General features: G+C 36.1%; 1 protein-coding gene across 1 annotated transcript in view; it reads right to left on the bottom strand.

The window, feature by feature from the left end:
• The window catches only part of LOC308243473 (A disintegrin and metallopeptidase domain 3-like), a gene marked incomplete at both ends in the record, with an annotated part of 82291 nt that overhangs the window by 15203 nt on the left and 49982 nt on the right, over nt 1-17106 (bottom strand). Inside the window, 4 exons of the mRNA XM_080659018.1 lie at nt 7129-7228; nt 7596-7689; nt 8716-8911; nt 14935-15033. Of these exons, the coding sequence (XP_080515144.1) occupies nt 7129-7228; nt 7596-7689; nt 8716-8911; nt 14935-15033 (489 nt within the window). The remainder of the gene's footprint in view (nt 1-7128; nt 7229-7595; nt 7690-8715; nt 8912-14934; nt 15034-17106) is intronic.

Below are 17106 nucleotides of genomic sequence, written 5' to 3'. Positions count from 1 at the left end.
GGGAAGAAAAAGTTATACAAGTACAGAGAGTCCCAAGCAAGATCAATCCCAAAAGACACACATCAAGACACGTCATAATTTCAATGGCATATATTAACGACAAAGGGAGAATCTTAAAGGCTGCAAGAGAGAGACAGAGAGTTACCTGCAAAGGATCCTCCATCAGATTATCAAATGATTTCTCAACAGAAACACATCAAGCTAGAAGGGAATGGAAGGAGGTATACAAAGTGTTGCAAAGCAAAGGACTGAATCCAAGAATACTCTATCCTGCAAGGCTATCATTCAAAATTGAAGGAGAAATCAGGAGCTTCGCAGACAAAAAAAGGCTAAAGGAGTTTATCACCACCAAACCAGCAATGCAAGAAATGCTAAAGGAACTGGTGTAAAAAGAAGAAATAAAAAGGTAAGAAGGAACACAGGCACAAAAATAGAATTACTAGAAACAAGTACCTTTCAGTAATAACTTTAAACGTAAACGGACTAAATGCTCCAATCAAAAGACATCGAGTGGCTGAATGGATAAAAAAACACGACCAATATATATGCTGTCTACAAGAGACCCACCTCAGAACAAGGGACTCACACATACTGAAAGTGAAGGAATGCAAAAATACCTTTCAGGAAAATGGAAATGAAAAAAAAGCTGGGGTAGCAATACTTATATCTGACAAAATAGACCTCAAAGTGAAGGCCATAACAAGAGATAAGGAAGGCCACTTCATAATACTAAAGGGATCGATACAACCCAATGCAGGAGCACCCAAATACATAAAAAAACTCCTGGAAGATATCAAGGGAGAGATCGCCAACAATACAATCATAGTAGGGGACTTTAATACACCACTGACATAACTGGATAAAGCCTCTAGACAAAAAATCAGCAAATAAACAGCAATCCAAAATCACTCATTAGATCAGTTGGACTTAATTGACATCTTCAGGATATTTCACCCCAAAGCCACAGAATATACATTCTTCTTAAGTGCACATGGGACATTTTCAAAAATAGACCACATATTGGGTCACAAGCTAAGTCTTCCCAAATAACAAACATCTTCTCAGACCACAATGGCATAAAATTAGAAATAAACTACAATAAAAACAATCCAAAAAACTCAAACACTTGGAAGCTGAATAGCAGGCTACTAAATAATAATTGGGTTACCAATGAGATCAAAGAAGAAATTAAAAACATCCTGGAAACTAATGACAATAAAAACACAACAATCCAAAATCTATGGGACACAATGAAAGCAGTCCTAAGAGGGAAGTTTATAGCTCTACAGGCCTACCTCAAAAAAGCAAGAAAAAATGGTAGTAAATCATCTAACTACAACTCAAAGAATTAGAAAGAGAGCAACAAGAAAAGCCCAGAGTGAGCAGAAGGAAGGAGATAATAAAGATCAGAGCAGAAATAAATTACATAGAGACCAAAAAAAAAAAAAATACAAAAGATCAATGAAAGCAAGAGCTGGTTAAGGATAAACAAGAATGATGAACCTCTAGTCAGGCTCACCAAGAAGCAAAGAGAGAGGACTCAAATAAATAAAATCAGAAATGAGAGAGGCGAAATAACAACAGACCCCACCGAAATACAAAGGATTGGTAAAAAATACTATGAACAATTCTACTCCAACAAACTAGACAACCTGGAAGAAATGGACATATTCCTAGAAAAATACAACCTTCCAAAACTCAATCAGGAAGATTCTAAAAATCTCAATAGGCTGATAACTATGGAAGAAATTGAAGCAGTCATCAAAAAGCTCCCAGCAAACAAAAGCCCAGGGCCAGACGGCTTCACAGGGGAGTTTTACCAAACACTCAAGGAAGAACTAAAACCTATCCTCCTCAGACTATTCAAAAAAATTCAAGAGGAAGGAACACTTCCAAGCTCCTTCTATGAAGCCAGCATTACCCTAATTCCAAAACCAGATAAAGACAACACAATGAAAGAGAATTATAGGCCAATATCCCTCATGAACATAGATGCCAAAATCCTCAACAAAATTCTAGCAAATCAGATCCAGCACTACATCAGAAAGATCATACACCATGACCAAGTAGGATTTATCCCGGGGACGCAAGGATGGTACAATACCCGCAAATCAATAAACGTGATACATCACATAAACAAATTGAGGTAAAAATCACATAGTCATATCAATTGATGCAGAAAAAGCATTTGACAAAATCCAATCCCTTCTTGATAAAAACTCTCAGCAAGAAATCTTTAATTGTACCAAGCACAATGCCTAATTTTTGTCTGAGGTCTTTATTAAAACATTTTGATCTCCAGTTATTCCAAAATAACATTTTCTATTTTAGTTTTTAGGTCAGTTCATCTATCCTTGTTTCAATACTGCATTGTTTTAATTAACTTTACAGTATGTCTTGATGTATAGTAGTGTAAATGTCCAGTTTCCATTTTCTTCTTTAAAATTACATTAGCTATTTTGTATTTTTAGCCTTTTGCATTTCCATATAAACCTTTAAATCAATCTTTCAATTTTCCCAACAACTCATTTCCCCCTCCCAAAAAAATACCTGCTTTGATTTGGATTCTTAATAGCATCATATTCATCAATTGATTTTTGAGAACATTGACATGTTAAGTCTTCCAATTAATCAGTATTGCTTACCCCTCATTTATGTAAGTCTTCTTTGCTTCTCTAGTAATGCTTTGCAGTTTTGAATGCAGTGGTTACTTGCATATTTTTCAGGAGATCATCCTAGGTTTTAAATGCTTTTGAATGCTATCAAGGCCATAATATCTTGATGCTAAGGCTACTTCTAAAATCTTTATTTTTTACTTGTTATAAAGGTACAATAACTAAGACATAAAGTCACAGGGTTGCTACAATCTTGACTTGGGGTTGACCAGCAAGACCACTTAAGCCAAAGATAACACCTTTACTTTATAAAAAAATCACAACCCACCAAATTTCCATGTGCAATCCAAACAGCAGAAATGCATGTTTTCAAGGATGTGCCCTGATTTCTCACTCACCAAAATTTTAGTAATATCCTTCCATGTCATTAAAAATTATATGCAAATGTTATTTTAGAAAGAAATAGAGTATTGGATAAACTTTAATTTATCTGACCAACCTATAATTGTCATTTAACAAGTCTTCATAACTTTTCTCTGTTATAACTCACATCATAATTGCTCTATACCAATGTATATTTCCTAATATCAGAAAATTAATTTCACGTTATTCCATTAGCAATGGATAAAAGAAGTATGATATTTGACTCCTTACACATTTCCCAATCACTTTCCAGAAAGTATGTGATAATTTATACTTACCTTAGAATGATAATGTTATTCTTCTTACCATCAGATATTACTTTCAATGCCCAAATGCTAACTTGCAAACAATAAGTTACACTGCATAAGTTTTATATATGTCTAACCACTGTTAATGAATCATAATGTAAATATCTGTGTTTTCTAATGGTCTTAGGTGACCCTGCTAGCAGTTCTCAACCTGTGGGTCCCGGACTGCTAGCAGGGTCGCCTAAGACCATCGGAAAACACAGATATTTACATTATGATTCATAACAGTAGCAAAATTACAGTTATGAAGTAGCAACAAAAATAATTTTATGATTGGGGGTCACCACAACATGAGGAACTGTATTAAAGGGTCACGGCATTAGAAAGGTTGAGAACCACTGGTTTAAAACAACAACTTAATATTAAATGACTTTGTATTTATTTAATCACACGTTAGATGAAACATTTTCATGTTTCTTAGTTATATGCTTGATATTATGAGATATTTTTGCACTGATATATATTGATGTATTTGAGTATGCTTGTATGCACACATACATAATATACACAAATATTGTGATACTAGAGGCCCATTGCATGATACTCGTGCAAGAATAGGCCCCTGGCTTCACTCCCAGCCACCCGGGAGCTGGCAAGTTCCCGCTTCTAGGCCGCCCGGGAGCCGGCAAGTCTCCGCTCCCCGGGCACCTGGAAGCTGGCACATCCCCACTCCCCGGCCGCCCAGGAGCTGGCCAGTCCCTGCTCCCCAGCCGCCCGGGAGCAGACACGTCCCTGCTCCCCGGCCACCCGGAGCCAGCAAGTCCTCGCTTCTGTCTGGAGTACCACTCCAGTAGCTCCCTCCACCACCCCCCTTCCCTTCATAGCAGCCTTTACACCACTCTGCGCCTGCATATGCAAATTAACCTCCATCTTTGTTGGGTTAATTTGCATATTCACTCTGATTGGCTGTGGGTGTAGCAGAGTGATGGTTAATTTGCATGTTTCTCTTTTATTAGGTAAGATACTTATATACTGTAAGATGTATTCTCTGACAAAGTAGATGTCCAACAATTCAATTCAACTCAATTCTGACATTATCTACCTGGAGTTAGAATCAGATCCCACAAATTAAAGGGCTCAGGCCCATAAGGATGCCTCCACTTCAGATACTAGACGCAAGTCCCAGACCACCCTAATTTTGACCAACCATCTATAAATTGGAGGTTCCCATAAACTCCTACTCAGGTTTCATAATTTGCTTATTTGGCTCATAGAACTCAAAACAACACTTCAGTTATGTTTACTGGTTTATTATAAAGGCTACAAATCAGGAACAGACAAGTAGAAGAAATATACAAGACAAGCTATTTGTGGGGTGGAGGTTAGTTTCTATGTCCTCTCCAGGCATATTGAAAGCACAGCAGGTCAATGAGTTCATCAACTTAGAAACTCTCTGAATCTCACTGTCCAAAGTTTCTATAGAGTTCACTCTTCAGCCATACCATTCCCCCTTATGGAGTTCTGTTCTGTGGGGCTGGGTTTGGGAAGGTGGCTAAAAGTTCCAATCCTCTAACCATTTAGTCTCTTTGGTGGCCAGCCCAATCCTGAAGCTATCTAGAGGCCTCTGATAAATCACTTCATTGGTTTGTTTGGGAGGGAATGAATAAAACAAAACATTGTTATCACTCAGGAAATTCCAAGGGCTATGGGAGCTCTGTGCCAGAAACCAGGGACCAAGCCCAAAATATATTTTTGGTGTTACATGACGTGTGTGTGTGTGTGTGTGTGTGTGTGTGTGATGTGCACACACACATGGGCGTGTGCCATTTCACTGCTTTATTTTCTAATTAAATAATGATTAAATTCGTTAATAAAGTTCTGTATTTATTCTCCCTTATTTATAGTAAAGATTTTTTCACTTTGTTTTAAATGATCTTTGAAGGGAAGACATATTACTTTATAATGTTGTGGACAAAAAAGGGCCATATACTAAACCTGACAAGCTCAGGGAAGGCCTGGATTGTGGGTTTTATAAACTCAGAGACAGAAAGTAACCACATAAGATCTGAAACTAAACATTTCTAACTAAAAGCGAGTCTTTGTGTGTATTCATGTCCTAAACTAGTATCTTCCTTGACAGAAGTCAGTATTTACCATAACTGAGCCTGTAGATTGTCTTTTTGCATCTAAAATAACATACCTTTGGATTGTCAGAGTAATCTCCTTTTCCAGACCCTTCAGGGCACAACCCAGGGTTCTGCGGTCTCTGTACCAGAGCTAGAGACCACAGAACCCCTCAGTGCTATCTTGTTCCGCATACCATCTCCATGTGCTCTAAATGTTCAATATCAACTCTACTGTACCCACCAGTATAAAAGAAGTATGTCTATTTGTATTACTTTTCATCCAATCTCAGAGATTTCCCAACTTTGCCTTCTCCACCCTGCCTAATCTACCACCAATGGATTTCAGGTAGCCACCCCTATAGCTTCTCCTTTGATTCCGATGTATAAAATAAGCAGTAAAACTGCTATTCTCCAGAGCATTTTCTCAACCTATTGAGATCTTTCTTTTTGGAAATTGTTGTCAGTTTGGCTCAAATAAACTCCTATAAGATTTTTTCTAAGCCCGAATATACTTTTGCCAACAATGTAATGTAATGTTCTGGTGTAATTACTTTATTATTTTTATGTTAAAATGTATTTTTCCATTCTGAAATAAACTTACTTCCTTTTTCTTCTTATTTTTTAATTCTTAAAATACTGCTTCTCAGTGTAAATTATTTGAATTAAAATGTAAGATAATTATGCATGTTTTTCTTTGGTCAATTATTTTTAGTGATAATAGTTTAAAAATAATTTATCTATTATGTTTCTTAATGTTTTTAAGAAAAATAAATTAAATAAAGCTTAGATTCTTTTATTATTGTACTAGATGCCCGATGCATGAAGATTCATGCAGGAATGGGCCTTCCTTCCCCTAGCTGCTGGCACCACCTTCATTCTGGCCAGAGCCACTTTTCCGCCTTCACTCTGGGCTGGAGTCACCTTTCTGCCTTTGCTCCAGCCCAGAGCCGCCTTTCCACCTTCCCACACTGCCCAGAGGCCCAGAGCAGTTGGGGCAGTGTGGAACGCCTGTGTCCCGCCCCATCCCCAGCCATTCGGTGACTGTGTATGCAAATTAACCTGCCATCTTTGTTGGGTTAATTTGCATACTCACTCCTGATTGGCTGGTGGGCGTTGCAAAGGTATGGTCAATTTGCATCTTTCTCTTTTATTAGTGTAGATCTTGTGGGAGGGTCAAATTTTCAACAAGTATATTATGCTTTTGGAGAAAGAATTAGGGGAGTAGGCTAATAAGCAAGTAAATGAATGTTTTACTGTCATTATAACCAAATTCATTCTAATCAATTATTGCAAGACTAAATACTTGGGGTATTTTTTGTTGTTGTTCTTAGTATTCATATTGTTCCATTCTGATTGTTAGTGTATTATTTGATTCTTTTTTGTTCTTTGCTTACACAAATTATTGCAGACCAAATCCTAGCCTAATAAAGAGGCTTAGATTCTCAAGTGTGAGACAACCAGTTTAAATATCTGTAGGAAAGTTCATAATAAAACAGATTGAAAGCAAGTGTTCTTTGACTGGCAGAAACCTGACCTTTGAATTTTAACATACAGTAACCAGTTCGTATAATTATAAATAAAAAAATCTTAATATTATCTCTCTCTCTCTCTCTCTCTCTCTCTCTATCTATCTATCTATCTCTCTCTCTCATGCACACACTCTCAGGTACTCAGACACACACACCATATATAAAATCAAGAAAAATTTATATTTACCCTATCTTCACCACATATAGTGCCATCATATACACGGGTTATATCCACTTCTCCCCCTAATGCACGAGTTCTCCGTCTTGCTGACATACATATATAGCCTCTAAGGTAAGTATATTGAACATCAAATGGACTCCATGATAATACCCGTGAATTTGTCCATTGACAAACTAACTTTGCACAAAGGGTATTCCTGGCAATATAAAGCAGAGAAAAGGTCCCACTTGTCACTTACTGTAAGACTAATGTTTTAGGTAAATATCATTCAAAGTATGAGGATAATTCAGAATGTTACTCAGACCATAACAGCAAGGCTATTTGGTGCATGTACCATCTTATGAAGTGCAACATATAAATTTATCTGTATGTACTATAGTCATCTTTCATTTGAATTAAGTGACTCATTGCAGAAAACACATACACAAAAACACACACATTTGGAAAATGGATAGTTTTTTTTAAATACATACCGAAATTCACATCGCCTGTTGGGAAGACAGATTCCAAATGGATCTCCGAGAAAATTCACTTCTTCTGCACATACATAAGCAGCACCTTTAGCAACTAAAAATATAAAGATCCAATTACTCATCTCAAAAAACAATTAAAACTGAAAATATGGCACATTAATATAGAGACAGCTGGACAGCAGCAATGTCCAGTCAGTGCCAACTCCAAATTTTTGATGTCACCTATTGGCTCTACGAGAATGAGAATCACTCCCCAAAAACTACCCATTTGAGAAGGGAAAAATTGATATCAAATTGCAGAAATGACTAAGAAATCCGTTATTTGATTTCATATCTACAATTCTAATAATATATTCCCTTTGCACCAATCACCTGAAATTTCACTAATGTCCTAGTGTCTTTGTCCTATACTTAGTAATCCTATTTTGCCTCTTGACATAATTCAAAGGTGCTTTGATTTGCAATTTTATTTTTAAATTTGGATTTATTTTATTTATTTTTTTAGGGGTGCAGATATCTTTTTTTAATTGTTTAAAGTATTACATATAGTAGTACATATATATCCTTTTTTTCCCCCATTGACCTTCCCCCAGCCTCCTCTACCCCCTGTCGCATGCCCTCATCCCACCCCCCCAGTGTCTTGTGTCCATTGGTGTGCTTATATGCATGCATACAAGTCCTTTGGTTGATCTATTCCACACCCCCTCCCCAACACTCCCCAGCCTTCCCGCTGTAATTTGACAGTCTGTTTGGTGCTTTACTGCCTCTGTATCTATCTTTTTATTCATCAGGTTACAATGTTCTTTATTTTCCATAAATGAGTGAGATCATGTGGTATTTTTCTTTCATTGCCTGGCTTATTTCACTTAACATAATGCTCTCCAGGTCCATCCATGCTGCTGCAAATGGTAAGAATTCCTTCTTTTTTACAGCAGCGTAGTATTCCATTGTGTAGATGTACCACAGTTTTCTAATCCACTCATCTGCTGATGGGCATTTAGGCTGTTTCCACAAATTTGGATTTAAGTAAACAATACCTTTCCTTGTGGTTAGGGTGAATTACTGACTTTAGAAAAATACAGTTTAAAAAGGAATCCCAGAAAATACACACAACTATTACATTTTCCAAATAACTCTGTACACTGTTTAGTCGGGTCTCGGCATATTCCTTTATAGCAAAAGGCAGTGTTATTATTGCATGGTTCTAAATCAGCAGATTTCACATCCATCGGACAATTCTCATAAATTCCATCGCAAAATTCTGGAAAATCACATGGATCTACGGTTTTCCGACATAGATGTCCCCTTTCTGTCATCTGTGAGACAAATAGAAACAATTTTTTTGTAATACTTTTTATCCAAAGACAAAGTGCTTCATACATGACAATTAATCAAGTCTTACCACACTGCTACAAGCAAGGTATAATTATCTTCTATTATAATTTAGATAAATTGTCATTATAGGTAAGAATGATGAGAAATAATTTACTATGGGCTAACCTATTATGAAGTTTAACTGAACATGAACATAATGGAATCAGATCATGTATTCATACCAAATACCAAGTTCTGAGACAATACGTATGCAATTTTCTGAAAGATGCAGAAATGTTAAACACATAAGTCAACATCCTTTTTTTATTTTCATCAGAAAATGTTGCATTGCCTTTACATTTTTAATGTTGACACTATTGCAGATGTCTCAGATTTCACCCCTCTGACATTTTCACACACCCTCGCCTACCCCTCCCTTGGCCTTCACCACACTATTGTCTGTGTCCATGGGTTATGCATATATATTTTTCACCTAAGTCCTTCACCTTCTTTATCCAGTCCCTCCTCTGTCCCTCTCCTCTGACATTTATCAGTCTGTTCCATGTATCCCTGCTTCTACACCACCGCAAAAAAGAAGGAACTCTTATATTTTGTGACAGCACAGACGGACTTGAGGGTATTATGTTAGCAGAATAAGCCAGTCAGAGAAAGGCAAATGCCATTTGATCTCACTAATATATGGAATCTAATGAACAAAATAAACTGATGAACAAAATAGAACCAGAAGCATGGATGCATTGCCTTTAAAGTAGTGTTGAGCTCTCTCATACTTTCTAGTAATTTCCAATGTGATAACAATGGAAAATTTAAAATCGGTTTCCAGTGACATAGTAAGTGGGGGCTATTACCAAAGCAGAAGTTCTAGGATGAAGTCTTTTAACAAGTCTGGTGCTCAGATTTCATGATTACACCTAACCGTCTGAGACAAAGGGACACTGTACATTTCTTTTTTTTTCTTTCTAAAAGAAATATTTTTGTAAAGTACTAACCAAAAAGTGTAAATAAGAATCCAAATAGACATGTGGATTCTATTACCTTTTTAGCAAATTAAAAATTTACTTAAAAGTTCTAGAAAAATAGATTGGAAAGAACCCAAATGTCCATCAATTAATGAATAGGTAAGTTGTTGTATATACATACAACGGAATATTTTCAGCCAGATATAGGAATGGTAGACTGATATATAAGCTAAAAATGAATAAATTTTTAAATCACTACATTAAATGAAGAAAGCCTGACACCATAGGTCATTGTGTGGTTTCACTTACATGAAATAACAGAATAAGTAAAACCAGAAAGGCAGAATTCACATTGGTGGTTGCCAGAGACTGACAGGAAGGGAGAAAGGAGAGCATGTTCATCAGTTTGGATGATGAACATGTTTTGGAGCTAGCTAGAGGTGGTATGTGCACAAGATTGTGAATATTATAAATGACATTAAATTGTTCACTTGAAAATAGTTAATTTTATGTTTTATGATTTTCACCTCAATATTTAAAAAAGGGTCTAGTGAAAGCTCTCATAGTCATAATGCTGTGATGATACTAAATATTTACTTCAAAATCAATAGAAAATATCTGATATCAGGCTATGCATATTTGTTTTTCAACTTTAATTCTTAGGGACTAATTGTATTCCTGATATGCTGTACTAACTCAATTGCTATTTTTTACAATAATCCTAAACTATTGCTCAATGGACATCTTTTTTATTTCAAATAATTTTCCTTTCAAGACCTACTCCACCTCTACCATGAGGGGTTATAAATCATGAATCTGCTTTGGACTCGGGATGATAATCAGAACACTTCTCCCTAAACACAGGGAGTGGAACAGTGGTGGAAATTTAACTTAGCAGGATCAGGCATGGTTTCCTCCATTACCAAGCACAGAGGCAGATGTTGGAAAAGAAAGGATCTCTCTACTCTTCTGAAATACTGTATTATGGCATAGAAAACCCAGGAGGTGCAATGAGCTATCTGTATTGCACATGCAGAAACCTTGTTTGAGACCTGTCAACAGAATTGGGAGGATATTCAATAGATGTATAGAATAAGAATTCTATTGTTCCTGTTTGAAATCTTCAACTGAGCATGAAGTTGAGCTTCATAAGTGCTTGTTTATTTTTCTTTGCTTGGCCATTATCAAGATACAATCTTTTGTGACAGCAAGGATGGACCTAGAGAGTTTTATGCTAAGTGAAATAAGCCAGTCAGAGAAAGACAAATACCATATGATTTCACATATTTATATGTGGAATCTAATGAACAAACTAAAGAAACAAACTCATAAACTCAGAAAACAGACTGATAGTTATTGGAGTAGAGGGAGTTTGGGGGCTGGGTGGAAAAGAAGAAGGGATTAAACAGTACAAATTGGTAGCTACAGAATAGCCACAGAGATGCAGTTTGCAGCATGGGGAATACAGTAAAAAATATCAAGAAAACTGGGTACAGGGCCAGGTGGGCAGCAGAGAGTCCACTCTAAAGTGCATGGGTGTTCGGCCACTTTCCTATACATCTGAAATTGGTAAGGAATAGTAGTAAATGTAAACTGTGGTTGAAAATAAAATAAAAATTAAAGGAATTGTATCAGGTAGAAAATTTTGTTTCATTTAGTATTGACTAAAAATGGGCAAATGGCCCATTAATTTTTCCCAAGAATAAAAGCCAGAATACTATTCCTTCTTTTTTCTTTTTTAATTTCACAAATCTTTTATTTCCTGGCTGGAATCAAATTTTTCAAATCTTTATTGTTGGAAGTATTACAGATGTCCCCATTGTTTTTTTCTCATTGACCCCCTCACCCTGCACCTGCCCCTTCAGGCCTTCACCACTCTATTGTCTGTATCTGAAACAGAAATTTTTAGGGGTGAAAAAAAACAGGTTTAGGAATATTTAGAAATTAAGAGGGCCATGGAAGAAGCACAGAGCTGCAGAGCAGCAGCAGGTCTATATTTATAAAATAAAGGGAAGGAAGCCCCTCTTTCAGAGGAAGAAGAAGAAGGCTCAAAATGGATAAGAAAACAATAAGGGAGGAGGGGTGGAAAACCTCACATGTCTCATGTAAGGTTTGATCTTTGAGCTCAGGAGTTACTATAGTGACCAGTCTAAGGGAATAGTGACCAGAGGGGATATCAAGGCACAAAGACCTACAGCCTTTATAAACCATGGAAACAGGGATTTGGTGGGACTCTTTCCCCCTTCCCTACATGGGAGTCTGTACTTGTTCTTCAATAAAATTTTCACCTTTGCTATACCACCTTCCATCCGTGGATTCATTCTTCGACTGTCGGACAAAGAATCTGGGGAACCATCCTGCCCAGGGGAACACTGCGTATTCCAGTCCAAAAAAAATCCCGCTTCATGTCCATGGGCTATGCATATATGCATATAAATTCCCAGGTTAATCAATCCCAACCTTCCCTCTGAAATTTGTCAGTCTGTTCCATGCTTCTTTGTCTCTGGTTCTATTTGTTCATCAGTTTATTTTGTTCCTTAGATTCCACATATGAGTGAGATTGTGTGATACTTATCTTTCTCTGAGAAGGCAGGGGTAGGTGGGGGTGGGGAGGGGGTGAAGAGATAACCCAAAGTATGTATATGTGTATAACCCATGGACACAGACAATAGGGTTGTGAAGACCTGGGGCAGGCTGAAGGGTGAGGGGGAACAGAGGCAGGCTGGAAGGGGTCAATGAGGGAAAAAAGGAGACATATATAATACATCCAACAATAAAGATTTTTCAAATGAATAAATAAAAATTTTGTATTTTTAAAATTAAATAAAGAAGTGGTGTTGATTTATTTGTTTTAAAACAAATTCCAAAATATTTTGATATTTATTTTTAACTACTATTTAGAAAATAAAAAAACTCATTAGCTTATTCTTTTAAAAAATGAAGTCAAGTAATGTTAAATGACATATTAGTCACTTGGTATTTAAACAACAAAAGCTGTATATGTAGAAGTATTCACCTTTGTTGTTCTACTATGCCATTAGAATTATAGTATAGCTAAGGTGTGAAATAAAAATAACATTGGGAACTAGCTTTATTTCAAATTTTTAGTAACTTTGAATCTAAAGTCTACATGTAGTTACAATGGTCATGTCTTTATATTTTTTCACACATAAATAAAGTGTATGCATAAGGAATTTATAATAAACATCATTTTGAACAAATTAAAAAAAAGATACAACTGACCAATACATGATTGGCATTATACAGTACCAAATACAATTTTTAAAATTACAAATAGAAATTTCTGAGTACTGGTTAGAAACAAGTTGTTCACTGTTATGTTTCAGTGAAAAAGCTGGTTAAATTATTGTCTTCCACAGCTTTGCACTTGGGTTTGTGTCTATTTAAGTAGAAATGTTATTTATAAAATATTAGGTAAAATTGTTAAATTTTGGAAAAGCGTTGGTGGAAACTAACCTAATTGAAAGTAGAAAAGAGAACAAAATAGGAAGCCTTTTACACTTATAGCCAAACTAGAGGCCTGGTGCATGAATTCGTGCATGGGTAGGGTCCCTCAGCCTGGCCGGCGATTGGGGCCTATGGGGCGGGGGGGGGGCAGCCGGCAGAGGGGAGGGGCTGCGGGAGGTTGGCTGACTGCCCCCCCCTTTGGGGCCAACAGGGGGGCTGGGGGAAGGGTCTGGCTGGGGGGGGGGCACGGGAGGTTGGCTGTGGGAGCGCACTATCAGGGGGGAGCTCCTGAATTGAGCATCTGCCCCCCGGTGGTCAGTGTGTGTCATAGCAACTGGTCGACCAGTCACTCTGGTCATTCGGTCATAATGGCCGCTTAGACTTTTATATATAGAGATAATGAAAGAGAACAGAGTATAAGACAATTGTCAGCCTTAAATGAGAGCAAAAGCAAAGTACTATACTATATCACATAATAAAATTAATTTAAACTATTAAAGTAGATTTAGCTCTTGCCCTGAAGCTCTCCCTAGCAACTTGTACTGTGACTTTTCACACAACCAAATTTAGTGATTATCTCCATTTTAAAGAACTGCCCTTTTGGATGTAGATAAAGGACAATAGGCTGTTTAGAAAAGCCATATTCCATGCTTTCGAGACAAAGGTCAAGATGAGAGGTCTAATGATGGGAAAAGCAATAAGATTTATTGCTAAGAAGTAGAAACCCTACACTGCCTTCTACATTCATGTGCCTTGAACACAATGATCAGTAGTTCTATTTACTAGCCTATAGAGTAAAAAAAACACACACATATAGAACAAGGTAGAATAATGTTGTGAGAGATTTCATTGACACCAAGAAAATACATCTGGCAAGCAAAATCTCTCATTACCTTTTATATTTGTCATAATTAGCTTTTATATTTGTCATAGAGTCCTGAAAGTGATACTAAATGAGGTGCTATCATAATGCAATCCACAGAAGGCAAATCCTAACCAATATCCTCTCAGATGTGGCTACAGAGAAAACCTTGAATGGAAAACTTCCGAAGGGAAATCAATTCAATCCACTTCTAGCTGGGAGTCTTTGCCCAAGGCAAACTTCACTATTGTTTGTGTTGCATATTGCTGACTATTCTACATGGATTCCTTTTCTATGATTTTCAAAATGAGATTTAAAAAAAAAATCAGTCTTTTATTGGAGCATTGCATGTCAAGTGTGTATTAGCTGGCTCATTTATAATTTTGTCTTAAGTTTTTTCATGATGAAGAGCTTCACTAAAGCAGCACCTCGAGGAATTCATAGCACCCAAGTAATCTGGAATTGGTATTGAGTGCAATAACTAGATGGATCCTGAGTAGAAATTGAAACAATACAGTGAGTGGTGGAGCTAAATAGTAGGGAGAAAAAGACCTAAGGACATCACCTAAATTATAAAACCAACTGTGTATGAATAGGGTACATAAAGTAACATATTTGAAAGATGTATAACAACAAGTTTTTAAAAAACTGAACCATAATTAATGCACAAGAACATACAAAATTCATGAAAAAATGTAGTATTTTGAGAGGTTACCTCACAAGTTTTTCTATTACAGCATACTCCAGTGCCACATTTTGCTCCTCCAATCAGTTTACAATTCTCAGGATTACAGCATTTTACAAAACTACAGTTCTAAAAGAAAACACAGTCAAGTTAAACACAGGAACTTTCAATCAAATAAATAATCTCATTTGTCAAAGGGTATTAAAGTTTGTCTCTAAGTTAATTACAATTACAGTATAATGTTTACTTCTGTATTTATTTGTAACACTGTTCATTTAAACTTAATATAGTTTTAGTAAAGAAGACAATGGTAATAAATTATTCATGATTCCATACTCAAGAAATGCAACTGTTAATAATTTAATCTAATCATGTTCAATCCTTTTTGATTTTGTAAAAACATGCACAATGAGTTTTCAGGTTTTTTTTCATTGAATGCATCATAAGTACTTTTCCATATTATCAAGTCTTCTCAAAATAACCACGGGAATATATAACAAGTTATGATTGTGATAAAATAGAGGTTTCTAAATTATAATATTTTAGGATTATAAAAACTTATTCAGAGAACATTGTTCTCATTATTATTTTTAGCTCCAAAATTTTATATTAAAGATTAATTCAAAAAGATATTGGAGTCTTGGAGAACAAAAAGGGTAAATGCTCTTTATAAAAGTATACTCTGATTTTCAACTTTCTTATAGTTGTCTATTCAGTGCAAGAGTGATATTTTACCAGACTGATAAGAATATTTAAAAATTAACAAAATGTATAGGCAAAAATAACTAAGCATTTAGGTCTGTTTCAATTTATTTATTGTATTAATAATGTGTTGATATTGAATATAGATGCACATTCTGGTTTACTTTATATTTCTATGCATCAGTTTCCCTTGAGGTAGTCTGTTTATTTACCTTATTTGTAAATATTTGTATATTAATGATATACAATTCAAAAAACTGAGCTAGTCAGAAGGAAAACAACACAAATGAATATAATTCAGAATGCTTTGGTGATCTTGTTCCAGATTATCATCACTGCCCTTAACCTAAGGATTGAGTAGCCATTATATCAGGAAACCTTAACCTGAGACTTGTTGACTTTAGAGGTAGACAACTTTTGCCCAGGATAAACTTTTGAACAGTGACATGATTCCCCTTAGCCACGTTGTATAAATCTGGAGGTCTGCCTTTATTATCTAAGGAAAAACAAACACTCTTGTGAACTTTCCTCTGACTCATACTTCTACTCTGATTACTGTATCTATCATATCACTGACCCAGTTGATGAAAATCATTAGGTGCTCCTTTGAACCCCTTGGAATATTGATTTCCTCCTACAGGGTTCCTTCATGTATTTACATCTTTCTCACACTAACAATCCTTACTTTCAGTCTCTTAAAACTTGGATCTTGACTTCACGCCGCCCAAATGCTGCTTCTGAGGTTGCTACAAATGTAATTATCTTGCCCACATGGCCAAAGTGTTGGATCTACACATGCTGTGATAAAGGAATTGTTCTCTTCAGAAAAACTGCAGTTCATTTGATAGGGAATCTTTAAATCCATTCAAGTTTGTTCATCACAAGGAACACAGAATTAATTCAATCTTACATTTATTACCTATTTCTGGGGTAAAAATTATCATAAACTTAGTAACTTAAACTATGTACATGTACTAGTTTATTTTATAGTTCTGGAAATCAAAAGACCAAGAGACTAAAATGAAGATTTTGGAAGTTCTTGATTCCTCCAGGACACTCTAGAGAAAAATCATTTCACTGCCTTTTCAGCTTCTAAAGGGCACCTGCATTCTTTGGTTTATGGATTCTTTCTCCATCTTCAAAACCAGCGATGTAGCATCTTCAAATATCATTGTCACATAGCCTCTGATTCTGACCTACCTGCCTCCCTCTAATAAGGATCCCTGTGAATACATATGGCCCACTCAGAAACAGGAGATTTCTCCCTCTCAAGATCTTTAACTTGATCATCCCTTCAGAGTACTTTTTGCCATGTATAGTAACATATTCACAAGTTATTAATATTAGGACATGCAAAGCTTTGGGGGATATTCTATCACATTTCACCATCTGGTCTCCAAAGATTCATCATGTTTATCTCTTAGGCAAAACACATGCACTCCATCCCTACATCCATAAAATCAAAACTCACGACAGCATTAACTTAAAGCGGCTAACTGC

The sequence above is a fragment of the Plecotus auritus genome (assembly GCF_963455305.1).
Source record: "Plecotus auritus genome assembly, chromosome: 3".
Classification (NCBI taxonomy): Eukaryota; Metazoa; Chordata; class Mammalia; order Chiroptera; family Vespertilionidae; genus Plecotus; species Plecotus auritus.
Note: the sequence above shows the minus strand (reverse complement) of the source record. Positions and strands in the feature narration are given on the sequence as shown.